The sequence below is a fragment of the Esox lucius genome, chromosome 8, assembly GCF_011004845.1.
Source record: "Esox lucius isolate fEsoLuc1 chromosome 8, fEsoLuc1.pri, whole genome shotgun sequence".
Classification (NCBI taxonomy): domain Eukaryota; kingdom Metazoa; phylum Chordata; class Actinopteri; order Esociformes; family Esocidae; genus Esox; species Esox lucius.
In genome coordinates this window covers 37,558,134-37,572,517 of record NC_047576.1, presented here as the reverse complement: position 1 = coordinate 37,572,517, position 14,384 = coordinate 37,558,134, and the positions used below count along the sequence as shown (strand labels likewise).

Genomic DNA, 14,384 nt, shown 5'->3' with positions numbered 1-14,384 from the left:
TGGTAGTCCCTCTTTTTAAGAAGGGGGACCGGAGGGTGTGTTCCAACTATAGGGGGATCACACTTCTCAGCCTCCCCGGGAAAGTCTATGCCAGGGTTCTGGAGAGGAGAATACGGCCGATAGTAGAACCTCGGATTCAGGAGGAACAGTGTGGTTTTCGTCCAGGCCGTGGAACACTGGACCAGCTCTATACCCTCTACAGGGTGATGGAGGGTTCATGGGAGTTTGCCCAACCAATCCACATGTGTTTTGTGGATTTGGAGAAGGCATTCGACTGTGTCCCTCGCGGCATCCTGTGGAGGGTGCTTCGGGAATATGGGGTCCTGGGTCCCTTGCTAAGGGCTGTCAGGTCCCTGTACGACCGAAGCAGGAGCTTGGTCCGCATTGCCGGCAGTAAGTCAGACTTGTTCCCTGTGCATGTTGGACTCCGGCAGGGCTGCCCTTTGTCACCGGTTCTGTTCGTAATTTTTATGGACAGAATTTCTAGGCGCAGCCAGGGGCCGGAGGGTGTCAGGTTTGGGGACCACACGATTTCGTCTCTGCTCTTTGCGGATGATGTTGTCGTGTTGGCCCCTTCAAGCCAGGACCTTCAGCATGCAATTGGACGGTTTGCAGCCGAGTGTGAAGCGGTGGGGATGAAAATCAGTACCTCCAAATCCGAGGCCATGGTCCGCAGTCGGAAAAGGGTGGCTTGCCCACTTCAGGTTGGTGGAGAGTGCCTGCCTCAAGTGGAGGAGTTTAAGTATCTAGGGGTCCTGTTCACGAGTGAGGGAATGATGGAACGGGAGATTGACAGACGGATCGGTGCAGCTTCTGCAGTAATGCGGTTGATGTATCGGTCTGTCGTGGTGAAGAAAGAGCTGAGCCGCAAGGCGAAGCTCTCGATTTACCGGTCAATCTATGTTCCTACTCTCACCTATGGTCATGAGCTTTGGGTCATGACCGAAAGGACAAGATCCCGGATACAGGCGGCCGAAATGAGCTTTCTCCGCAGGGTGGCTGGGCGATCCCTTAGAGATAGGGTGAGAAGCTCGGTCACCCGGGAGGAGCTCAGAGTAGAGCCGCTGCTCCTCCACATCGAGAGGGGTCAGCTGAGGTGGCTTGGGCATCTGTTTCGGATGCCTCCGGAACACCTTCCTGGGAAGGTGTTCCGGTCCCGTCCCACCGGGAGGAGACCCCGGGGAAGACCTAGGACACGCTGGAGGGACTATGTCTCCCGGCTGGCCTGGGAACGCCTCGGTGTCCCCCCGGAAGAGCTGGAGGAAGTGTCTGGGGAGAGGGAAGTCTGGGCATCCCTGCTTAGACTGCTGCCCCCGCGACCCGGCCCCGGATAAGCGGAAGAAGATGGTATGGTATGGTATGGCCGACTTTTTCTTTAGATTACTCTGAAGTAGCCATGCTGTTGCTTTGCAGTCACTGAGTTAGCTAGCAAGCTCAACACCATTTCTTACAAGGATCCGGTTCACTATTTCAGTTCAAACGGACACATTCTATTAAGGTAGGCAACCTATTTAGAAACAGTAAAGTGGTGTTACCTTGAGTTAGCTAGTTTGTTTGCGTTAATTAGTGTATGTTCACTGAACAGTATAGTAGGACCAAACAGCAGGGTAACATCAGCTGTCGCTCGCTTGTTAACTTTTCCCTAATCATGGTTTAGCTTGTTATCATGTTTGATCGAAAAATGTCTAAAAGAAAATCCATGTAAATATATTCAACTGTGGTAGTTATCTAGTTAAACTAACTAGCTACAGGTTAAACTAACCTGTTTATACCTTGTACGTCAATTCATAGGAAACCTAGCTTTACGAAAGTCTGACATTACAGTACTTCTCATGCAAATTGATAGCAAATTTACAAGGATGCATGAGCTGAGGCAGAAGATGCCACATAACAATACAGAGTCTAGGATGTGCCCTGGAGGTGAAGATGGAGAATTTGTACAGTGAGTGGCTCAGTACTAAGTTAGCTAGTATTCTTTATGATTGCATGATAAGTCAACAGTTGATATGCTTAGCTGATGCTCCCACTTCCTTTTTACAGGAGTGTTTCCAGATTCACTAAATGAGCAAATCTATTTTTCATAACTTCCACATTGTAGACACAGTGAAGACATCAAAACTATTGAAATAACCAATGGAATCACATAGTAACCAAAACAAGTTTTATACTGCTCAAAATACATTTGTTCAAAATAGCCACCCTTTCCCATAATGACAACATTGCAAGCTTTTGGCATTCTCAACAATCTTCATGACGTAGTCACCCAGAATGGATTTTAAATAAATAGTGTAATGGTTAGAAGTTAATTTGTGGAATAATTTTCCTTCATATAGTGTTTGAGCTAATCAGTTGTTTTGTGTCAAGGTAGGTTTGATATACACTTGGTAATCCATATTATGGAAATAACAGCTGAAATAAGCTACAAGAAACTATAATAAATCATTACTCTTATACATGACGGTCATTCAATCTGGAAGATTTCCAAAACTTTATTTAATTGCAGTATCAAGTGCTGTGATTAAACAGTCTCTCATGAGGACCGCCACAGGAAAGGTAGACCCAGAGTTACCTCTGCTGCAGAGGATTAGTTCATTAGAGTTTGCGGTCTCAGAAATTGCCATTTAACTACATCTCAGATTCCAGCCCAATTAAAAGCTTAACTGTGGTCAAGTAACAGACACATCTCAACATTAACTCTTCAGAAGAGAGTTGTGTGAATCAAGCTGTTTGAACAAGAAGGAGAGTGGTGCTGCAGCATCACATAACCTGGCCTCCATAATCACCTGACCTCAATCAAATTGAGATGTTTTGGGATGAGTTGGACCGCAGCGTGATGGAAATACAGCTAACAAATGCTTAGCATATGTGGGAAATTCTTCAAGACTACTGGAAAAGCACTCCAGGTGACTACCTTATAAAGCCGGTAGAAAGAATGCCAAGAGTGTGCAAAGCTGTCATCAAGGCAAAGGGTGGCTACTTTGAAGAATCTAAAATATAAATGACTGTTGAAAATAGTAAAGATAATGAAATCCCCTTGAATGAGTATGTGTGCAAATGTTTCACTAGTACTGTACATTTGATGTCCCAATTACTTCTTGACTGGCAACTGTCTCTGTTTCAGTATTTTCACAGGTCAAAGCCATTGAGCTTAGCCTATAGTGTTGTTCCTTAGCCCACAGCTCATTAGTGATATGTCTTGTCATATGGTGCATAGAGTTAAAGTTGGAAGTTTACATACATCTTAGCCAAATACATGTAATCTCCTTTGCTCACAATTGCTGACATTTAATCCTAGTAAATATGCCCTGTGTTAGGTCATTTAGGATAACCACATTCTTTTAGAATGTGAAATGTCTGAATTATTTCACATGGAAATTATTTTTGTTTTATTACTTTCATCACATTTCCAAAGAGTCGGAAGTTTACATACACTCAATAAGTATTTGGTAGCGATGCCTTTAAATTGTTTGACTTCGGTCAAATGTTTTGGGGAGCCTTCCACAAGCTCCCCACAATAATTTGGATGAGTCTAGGACAAGGCAAATGCCATGTGTCCTATATTCATGAAACTTGTTCCCCAAGTACATCTCCTCACTATTTTTTTTTTTGCCAATGGGTCTCAATGTCCACTATATTAGATTTTCTGCCATTTTGGATATGTGAAAAATTATTAAAACAAAACTCCTATAGCACCAAATGTCTGATCTTCATGTTCTTTGATATTTTTCTTCAATAGAACAAGGTCTGTAAAAGATGCATAAACTAAACCAGTATGTCAAAAAATATGGTTGCTGTTGATCAATAAACCTTCAAGTGGGTGTGGTTTTGTAACTACAAGCATATTGATGAGACACCATAGATCGTATTATAATACAACTTGTTAAACCTGTTCAGAACCTTGACAGGACACACTGTTTCCAAGGATTTTATATAAAGGAGATATATTTGCAAGCTCACGCCACTCCCTCCATTTTACATAGGGACTGAACAAATGGTGGATATGTCCAAGTTCTCACAGCGAACATATTTGCCATTCAGACCCATTACGTCAGCCTTGATGGATTTTCGGCCATTTTGAAAATGTGATAAAATCTTCAAAAGCTACTCCTGTAGAACTAATTGTCAAATTTTTTTCATTACATGATATTTCTTATCTATGGACCAAGGTGATTTATCATTGCATACCCCAGAAGAGTAAAAATAACAAGATGGCCGCTATTGACCAATCAATCTTCCAACAGTTGTGGTTTAACACATATATGCATATAAATCAGGTAGAATTGATCATATTTTAAAATAATTTGATGCACATGTCGATAACACTATGACGAAGTAACATATGAAAGTAAATTTGACCACAAGGTGGCACCATAGCGGCTATATGGCCTTTTCTAAATGTGATTTAAATGTGGTACACATAATCAGGGTTATAAATGTAACTAATTAATGAACTGTCTCAATTTAGCCACATGGGGGCACGATTGGAGAAGAAATATAATTCAAGCTTCATTTGGAGAATCTATTAATAAATGGTGCTTATGGATCTCTCAGCTCAAAAGTAGTGCAATAAGGTCAATAGTAGCCAGAAGCACACTCATGGCTGCTTGCAGCTATAATTTTTATTTATTTTTATCTCACCTAGTTGTCAAGTATTATTGGATGTTTAAGTGTATCATTAATGTATGCTGCCTTCAGTCATTGAATACTAATAACAACGTTATTACTGGGGTGTTTTTCCCACTACAAAAAATACAAAACATTTCTTTCTTATGGCCTATAGTAACATTTTAAGAGCAAGGAAAACACTGGACCCTCCTAAGTTACTTTATAATGATTTTCTCTTCATTTGCACCTGCTTGGGTGCACCTCATCCAAATTTTAGCATCCAAAATTTCTGCTACCTTTTTCCACATAAGGAAATTGCATTTCTGTTTCTATTTCAAATTGCACAATTTTCTTTTTTTTAATATTAAAAATGTTCTGTGATTTGTTGGGTGCCTTTAACAATGACTGTATTTCACATTCAGCTCAAATATCTGTGTCCACATAATGTAAACGGAAAGACAACTTTACAGTGGGTGAAATAAAAATGTTCACATGAATGTAAGACCTGTTTTTGATAAACTGTTATAGCACCAATTATGCCATATCCTCCAGATTAGAAGAGAAGGACCATTTGGCTTATAATCAGTGCACAATTCTAAAGACAGCATCCGTGATGGTATGGGGGTGCATTACCGCACATGTAAATGTTTTTTTCAGGGAAGGCCTTGCTTATTTCAGCAAGACAATGCCAAACCATATTTTGCACGTATTACAACAGTATGGCTCCATAGTAAAAGAGTCAGTCCAGACCTGTCACCCAGTGAAAACATTATGAAACTAAAAATACAACAAAGGAGACCCCAAACTTTTGAACAGCTGAAAATCATTTATCAAGCAACAATGGGAATACATTTCACTTTCAGAACTACTGATATTTGTCTCTTCAGTTCCTAAATGCTAACAGGGTATTGTTAAAAGAAGACGGAGGTGATGCAACACAGTGGTAAACATGCCCCGAACCCAACTATTTTGAAATGTGTCGCTGGCATCAAATTCAAAATGGGCATGTATTTTTCCAAAAACAATGACTTTTATCCATTTCACCATTTGATATCTTGTCTTTGTAATATGTTCATTTATACATAGGGATAAGTGATTTGCACATCATTGCATTACATTTTTATTTGCATTTTACGCAGCATCCTAACTTTTTTGGAAACGTGGTTGTAATATTGTAAATGTCATTATATCTCAGTCCAAATGGTGTGGATATCTACATTTGGTTTTGATTCATTTCCTGACAGGATTTTTGTTTTGAACATACCCTCTCATTTTGAAATGTTACATGATTTAACGGCTGTGAAGGAGACTCTGCTTCATTTGACTACACCAAACTTGCATTGTAGGTGTAAGTACTGTGGATATATGTGGCAACAGACACTGCTTCAAATTACAGCCCTCTTTCCTTGTACCTAAACCATGTGTTGGACAATAGGCTCTAACAAGGACTAAAAGCAATGTGGAGGGCACAGATAAACAACTAAACCAGTCTCTAGTCTGAGAAATAGAAGCTTCACATGTCCTCAGCTGACAGCTTCTTTGAATTCTACCTTTCAAATGATGCCCATCACATCAGGACTGCAATTTATAGTCTGTGTTTATGGTCTGTTTTTAGATTAGACAACCGTTCAAAAGTTTGGGATCACTTATAAAGGTCCTTGTTTTTCGAAATAAAAATGTTGTCCATTTAAATAACATCAAAATTATCATAAATAAAGCATAGACAATGCTAATGTTGAAAATCAATAGCTAGAAATGGCAGATTTTTTATGGATATGCGTACAGAGGCCCATTATCAGCAACCATCAGTCCTGTGTTCCAATGGCACATTCTGTTCACTAATCCAAGGTGATTTTAAAAGGCTTATTGATCATTAGAAATCCCTTTTGCAATTATGTTGCTGAAAATGTTGTGCTGATTAAAGAAGCAATAAAACTAGTCTTCTTTAGAGTAGTTGAGTATGTGCAGTATCAGCAATTGTGGGTTTGATTACAGGCTCAAAATAGCCAGCTAAACAAATAACTTTCTTCAGAAATTCATCAATCTATTCTTGTTCTGAGAAATTAAGGGTATGACATGCCAGAAATTGCCAAGAAACTGAAGATCTCGTACAATGCTGTGTACCCCTTCAAAGACCAGCGCAAACCAGCTCTAACCAGAACAGAAAGAGGAGTGGGAGGCATCAGTGCACAACTGAGCAAGAGGATAAAACAGTGTGAGAAACAGATGCCTCTCATATCCTCAACTGGCTTCATTAAATAGTACCCGCAAAACACCAGACAGAGGAAGATAAAAAATTGTTACGGACAAACAAATCAAAGTTTAAGGGGTTTGAATCACAAAGAAGAACATTTGTGAGACTCAGACCAAATGAAAAGATGCTGGAGTAGGGCTTGACACCATCTATCAAGCATAATGTGATGGTGGGGGGTTAGTACCGGGTAGAATGGATCTTGAAAAAGGAAGGCTATCACTCCATTTTACAATGCCATGCCATACCCTGTGGATGGTGGTTTAATTGGAACTAATTTCTCCTACAACAAGACTATGACTATGCAAGAACTATGCAATAACTATTTAGGAAAGAAGCAGTCAGCTGGTAGTCTGTCTATAACCTGGTCTATTCATTTTCAAACATTTTGCTGGCTACATACAACATTCAGTAGCTACGTTATAGTAAGCCTAAACTAAAACAGTTTTTTCAATTGACAAAAAAGTCAGTTATAGTCACCTAGTGATGGCCATTTGAGGCTTCATTTGCGTTATTTTAGCAGCAGGATATTATGCTGGCCGCACTCAGATTGTCTATCACAATAAAAGCCATCATTGGAATGTATAAGGCAATATTGTTAACAATCTAGTCTGTGAAAAAGAACAGGCAAGAATAACATTGGAACAGACATTAAACCTAAAATGTACAGACTAGATTGTTAACTATATTACCTTACTATATTACCTATATTACCTTACTTTTATATGGAAAAAGAAAATCTGAGCACTGCTAGCATAATATCCTGCTGCTAGAAGAACGGTAATGAAGCCCCGAATGGCCATCACTATCGTCACCTATATTGATAGATACTGTATCAATGTTATTCACAAATGGCTAATTAGCTCTTAAAACGGCCAGTGGCAAAAGAGGATTTGATTAGGATAGAGAAATACTTTGCTGGCTAAAACCTTCGGTAGCTACATTATAAGCCTAAAATGAAACTGTTTACTGTTATATTGTGACTATTTCTGGTAGATTTTCAATGTCATTCAAGACTGGCTAATAAGCTGTTAAAACAACCAGAGGCAAAAGCCATACAGTTCATAGATGCTATTTGTGGTGGAGGAAAACTTAATAGTAAATGTTATTCAGTTTAACACAATGGTTAATGGTGTCTAAAGAAATATTGAAACTTGACGTGATGTTAATGCATGACAGAATTATATAATGTCAAGAGGCAATACAGACACTTGGCAGATGTATAGCTTGGTGGCGTAGTGGTTAAAGACACCGCCTTCCACGAACAATGATCAATGCTTTTTATTGCGGGCCGGCTGAACGAGACTTGCCTGGTTTCTTGTTATATTTCTTCTGCAAGAAACATTTGAATGTAGCCATATCTATACACTGTAGGTCAAATCCCATTAGTGTTAGGGGTTAATATTTCAGATGTTTTTAGTGTGCTGACTGCAAACAAACCTAAGCCTACCTTGCCAGACACAATCTTCTCATAGATCTGGATTGGCTGATCGGCAAAGAATGGAGGGTACCCAGCGGCCATCTCATAGATCAGTACTCCCAGTGCCCACCAGTCGACAGCTTTGTTGTAGCCCTAACAGAATACAATTGAATAGAAAGAAATGAAAAAATTAACCTCTCTTAATTTTTTCCAGAGCTGTATATACACACACCAATCAGCCATTACATCATGACCACTGACAGGTGAAGTTATTAACACTGATAATCTCATTATCATGGCACCTTGGGTGGGATATATTAGGCAGCAAGTGAACATTCTGTCCTCAAAGTTGAGGTGTTAGAAGAAAGAAAAATTTACAAGCATAAGGATCTGAGCGACTATGTGTCCAAATTGTGATGCCTAGACAACTGGGTCAGATCACCTCAAAAACTGCAGCCCTTGTGGGGTGTTCCCAGTCTGCAGTGGTCAGTGCCTATCAAAATTGGTCCAAGGAATGAAAAGCGTTGAACCGGCGACAGGCTCATTGATGCACGTGCGGAGCGAAGGCTGGCCAATGGGTTCCAATCCAACACACAAGCTACTGTAGCGCAAATTGCTGAAAAAGGTAATGCTGGGACTGATAGAAAGGTCTCAGAACACACAGTGCATCAGTTTTTTGCATATGGGGCTGCGTAGCTGCAGACCAGTCAGGGTGCCCATGCTGACCCCTGTCCACTACCGAAAGCGCCTCCAATGGGCACGTGAGTATCAGAGCTGGACCACGGAGCAATGGAAGAAGGTGGCCTGGTCTGGTCTGATGAATCACGTTTCCTTTTACATCACGTGGATGGCCAGGTGCGTGTGCGTCACTTTCCTGGAGAACACATGGCACCAGGATGCACTATGGGAAGGAGGCAAACCGGCAGAGGCAGTGTGATGCTTTGGGCAATGTTCTGCTGGGAACGTTGTGGCATACCATGGCAGCGGTATTCCCTGATAGTTGCCATCACTTTCCTGGGTACACGGCACACACTTACATGGCCATTTACGTGATGTAAAAGAAAACGGGACACATTGGACCAGACAATCTTTTGCCACAGCTCCAAGGTCCAGTTCTGACATTTGCGTGCCCATTGTAAGCACTCTTAACGAAGGACAGGGGTCATCATGAAAACTGACCGGTCTGTAGCTATGCAGCCCCATACACAGCAGGGGGCGATGCGCTGTGTGTTGTGACACATTCCTTCCGTAACTATCATTAAGATTTTAGTGACTTGTGCCACAGTAGACCTTCTGTCAATTCGGACCAAAAGTGAAAGCCTTCGTTGCCCTTGTGCATTGATGAGCCTTGGGTGTGCAACACCGTATCACCAGTTCGTGGTATGTCCCTCCTCAGACCACAGTATGAACTCACCACTGCAGACCGGGAGCACCCCACATCTCCTATCAGAAATGTTCTGACCCAGTCGTCTGGCCATAACAATTTTGCCTTTGTCAAAATCACTTAGGTCTTTACTCCTGCCCATTTCTCCTGTATCCAACACGTTGACTACGAGAACTGATTGTTCGCTTACCATCTTATCTACCGAGACCTTGACATGTGGCCTTGTTAGAAGAAGAGCTTTGATATTTGCTTCACCTGTGAGTGGTCATAATGTTTTGGCTCATGAGCTGGTCCAAAAAAATTTATGAACAAAATATATTCAAAATATTTAGTGTACATTTTGTAATTGATTGAGAACAAAATGACATAAGTGGTCAATGGAACCCTAAATTGCTGGATTCAAACTCCGAAAATCTAAGTAAACACTTGAAATCGCAGGGTGTTCCAACTTGGGTGAGTGCCTACACACTCTGGCCACATAAGGCTGGGCATTGTCCTGCACCAGGAGGAACCAAGGGCCCACTGCACCAGCGTAAGGTCTGAGGTCTGTGCAACCCTCCAAGTATATGCCTCCCCAGACCATCACGGACCCACCGAAAAACCGGTCATGCTCGATGATGTTGCAGGCAGCATAACGTTCACCACAGCGTCTCCAGACTCTTTCACATGTCACGTGCTCAGTGTGAAACTGCTCCAATCTGTGAAGAGAACAGGGCGCCAGTGGTGGACCTGCCAGTTTTGGTGTCCTCTGGCAAATGCCAATCGAGCTGCATGGTGCTGGGCTGTGAACACAGCTCCCACTAGAGGACATCAGGCCCTTATGTCACCCTCATGGAGGCTGTTTCTGACATTTTGATCAGAAACATGCATACCAGTAGCCCACTGGAGGTCATTTTGCAGGGCTCTGCCTGTGCTCCTCCTGTTCCTCCTCAAACAAAGGAGAAGATACTGGTCCTGCTGCTGGGTTGATGCCAGTCTACGGCCCTGTCCAGCTCTTCTTGCGTAATGGCCCATCTCCTGGTATCTCTTCCATGCTCTTGAGACTTTACTGGGATGTGCTATACTGGAGGAGCTGGACTGCCTGTACTACCAGTAGTGAGAAGGACACTAGCAAAATGCACAACTAGAGAAGAATCAGGAAGGATAAGGAGAGAGCAACTGTCTGTGGCCACCACCTGCAAAACCATTTTCCTTTTTGGTGGTTGTCTTGCTGTTGCGTCTCCAGTGCATCTTTTTGTCACATTTGGATGTGAATACACTGACTTTGGCACCAAAACTGGTGACACTGATTCACAACCACTTATGCTTCCCAAGTGTACAGATTGATATCCCTGAAGTTTAATTAACTTGGTGTTATACTGTGATGATTATCTCTTCCCTTACTTTTTTTGGGCAGTGTAGATACACACATACAGGTCTGGAAAAATGAAGAGACCACTGCATACTTCTTCCCTTTCCAAAAAAGCTGAAAAGCAAGGTTTTGAGTGAAGAAAATAAGCATTCAATTTGCAGTGGTCTCTTAATTTTAATCCTTCTGTTCCTCACTCAAAACCTTCCTTTTCAACTTTTTTGGAAAGGAAAGAAAAAAGTGCAGTGGTCTCTTAATTTTTTCCAGAGCTGTATGTTATCTTGGATAATTTAATATAATAAGACTTACATTCTTCTAATGTGCAAGAACTTCAGAATTCAGATTTTCTAGGACCGTAGCTTTTAGCGCTATCAAGGCACTTGACCTGTAACTCAAGTATCAAAGACTCTGACCTAGTCACTGTCTGTAACACTAGGGACTCAAATCTAACATCAATGTTTAAGTGACTTGGCAACATCACTCCAGCTGGCAAAAATTGGACAGGAAGGCCCACCTTGCTAAGGATAATCTCTGGAGCCAGGTACTCTGGAGTTCCACACAATGTCCAGGTCCTGCCTTTTACTCTTTTGGCAAAACCAAAGTCTGTAACCTGAATGCAGTGACAAGAGATATAGAACCATAAAATAATAGCAGTACAGTTACTTAAGTACATATTAGAACAGCTTTGAAGAGACAATCAATAGCTAATCTATTATACAGACAGTATAAACAAATGGATTTGTCATGATATAATGGGATGATATAACCAACAGCATTACTTCTGGTACACAGGAAAAATCACTATTTAGCAAGTGTACGTTTCAGCAGAGGAGAGGACATCAGGCTCATAGATTTGTTTGTAACTTCAAAGAGAGGAGCTATTTCCTATTCCGACTATTCAATCTATTCTTTTAAAGACACCCACCACTAGGCTATCCTTCCCCTATTTTTAATAAATTCAAGCCTAGACGTGATGTTCTTGTTTAGGTTTCATTTCAGAAGAAATATGCAGGTTTCTGATATATATGTTTAGGAATTGAGGAGGGAAAATGTTGTAGTTCATGTGGATAGGATAACTAACAACACACAATGCTACCTGGTGGGGGTTGGCATTTGTCCGGCTGTTGCCATTTGATAATTCCATTGAAACTTTATTGGATTCTAATATCACTAATATTTGGATTTGCACAGGACATTAATCTTTCAGATACACTATTCTAAGTTCCCTGTGTTATTGTATTACATTGAAAATATTTTTTTATTCAGACGAAAGTTCAACAATATTTTATATTGTACAACTCTGATATACTTATGGTTATATTTATGGTTGAAACTCTTATCAATTAACAAGTGATGTTGTCATAGATGTGAAATGGAGAACTGAGCAATCAAGTTGTTTGGATTGATTGGATTGGCTCTTATAAAGGGAACACAGAGTGAACCTTCATTCATTACATTGTTGACGAGGATAGCAGTACCATGTCTTGTTGTTTATTGTACACTTATCAGGGATACAACATTTGGAGGCACTGCTAAGATTGAATGCACCGTGGATTGACTCCAGGAGATAGGTAGACTACCCCAAATGTCATTCAACTCAACAACTCAAGCAGATGACAACGCAAGCCATTTAGGCTACAGTGGTGCTAAAAGAGACTGTGGAAGTCATGCATGAAATCTGAGGTCATTGTGGATACCGCAAAAGCATCAGTCTACTCGGCTAAGGAAACTTACATTTTACTGTCATTTTCTAGGTTTGTGTGAAGATAGATCCATTTGTGTTGGAGGATGTAGGGACATTATATTCACTCTCTAAAGATAATTGTTGAAGCATGTGATTGATCTTAATATTATGGGGTCAAAACAACAGAATGCAATTGGTAAAAGTCATACGTTTATTATACCTCATACAGTTAGGTCAGAAAATATTTGGACATTGACACAATTTTCATAATATTGGCTTTGTACGCCACCACAATAGATTCAAAATGAAAAAACTGAGATGCAATTGAAGTGCAGACTTTAATTCAAGGGGTTAAACAAAAGTATTGTATGAAACATTTAGGAATTGCAACCATTTTCCTATACAGTCCCCTTATTTCAGTCACCTGAAAACAAATTATCTGTATACATAAGGAATGTTTTGTTTTCCTTATCGATATCCCTATTCAATTTGTTCATGTTTATGTTTGTTGTAATTGATAAGAAAGTTACAGAGCTTTGTTTTAAATTGCAAGATGGCGGAGCTATGACATCAGTAAAAATCTATTAATTGTAAGTACATTTGACAATAGGAGGAAGATGATAAAAAGATGTAACCAAGTTCTATGCTTTCTCTTTGTTACACAATCATAAACACACACACACACACACTCTTAGTGAAACATAAAAAAAACATATACTTACAGTGTCCTACCACTGCATTTTCCATTGACAGTGTTTTTGTCTATGGCCTTAGAGTTACCCCTCCATGGCCATGTCTGTGTCTATGCCTTTCGAAAGTGGATTGTATTTATGCCAGCGGCATACATATGTCTTATACATGTCTCCCTCATTGGGTGTTAAAAGTTAAGAGACTTTTCTGTTTTTGAGAAAGATAGTAATTTTATGTTATCAGGAAGCAAAATAATTACCTGTTTTCCACCGACTTCAATACGCTATTCACAAAAATAAACTGTATAAAGGAGTATTTCTTTTTATTAGTGATATCCCAGCATACTTTTCGGCTGTTCATTTTGTTAATGATTGTTTGTTGTAATTGATAAGAAGGTGAAAGATCTTTGTTTCTTGTGCCATCTTGTAACGTATGCCCATTGCTACACCTTTGAAGGTTTTTTGTGGATTATGGTCATATTTGTGTGCCAACCATAGACAGGAAGACCATTCTGTTTGGTGTGCTTCAACTGAACTATGAATTCATAAACTGTGCTCTTTATGCAAACTCTGGCCACTCTTAAAATTACCTTAAAATCTCCAGTTTGTCCGATTGACCTGATTGTGGGTGTGGGTGTGTCACATTTGTGCCTCCCAATAGGGTTGTGAGGAATAAGAGATACATTTAAAGATGGTGGAACAATGACCAGAGTAAAGAGAAGGTTAATGTAAGTCCATTGGACAATAGATGGTAGGTGATGCAATGAAGTAACCAACTTCTATGCTGTCTGTATCGCTTTGTCACTCTTTCTCACACACACACACACTTGGTGAAACATAAAAAAAAAAAATATATATATATATATATACACACACACGCAGTGTCTAACCACTGTGTTTTCCATTAACAGTGTTTTATCTATGGCCTTAGAGAGTTACTGTTGAGTCAGAATTCTGTATGACCATATACATACAAACACAAATGTCCCCTGCTAGACTTTCC

The 14,384-nt window shown here is 40.3% G+C and overlaps 1 protein-coding gene across 2 annotated transcripts in view; it reads right to left on the bottom strand.

Moving 5' to 3' along the window:
- prkacba (protein kinase, cAMP-dependent, catalytic, beta a) overlaps positions 1 to 14,384 on the bottom strand; it is a 207,692-nt gene that overhangs the window by 46,406 nt on the left and 146,902 nt on the right. For both annotated transcript variants that reach the window (XM_029121453.2, XM_029121454.2), the window contains exons 7-8: positions 11,523 to 11,618; positions 8,307 to 8,429 (exon numbers count right to left, since the gene is read on the bottom strand). In XM_029121453.2, the coding sequence (XP_028977286.1) occupies positions 8,307 to 8,429; positions 11,523 to 11,618 (219 nt within the window). The remainder of the gene's footprint in view (positions 1 to 8,306; positions 8,430 to 11,522; positions 11,619 to 14,384) is intronic.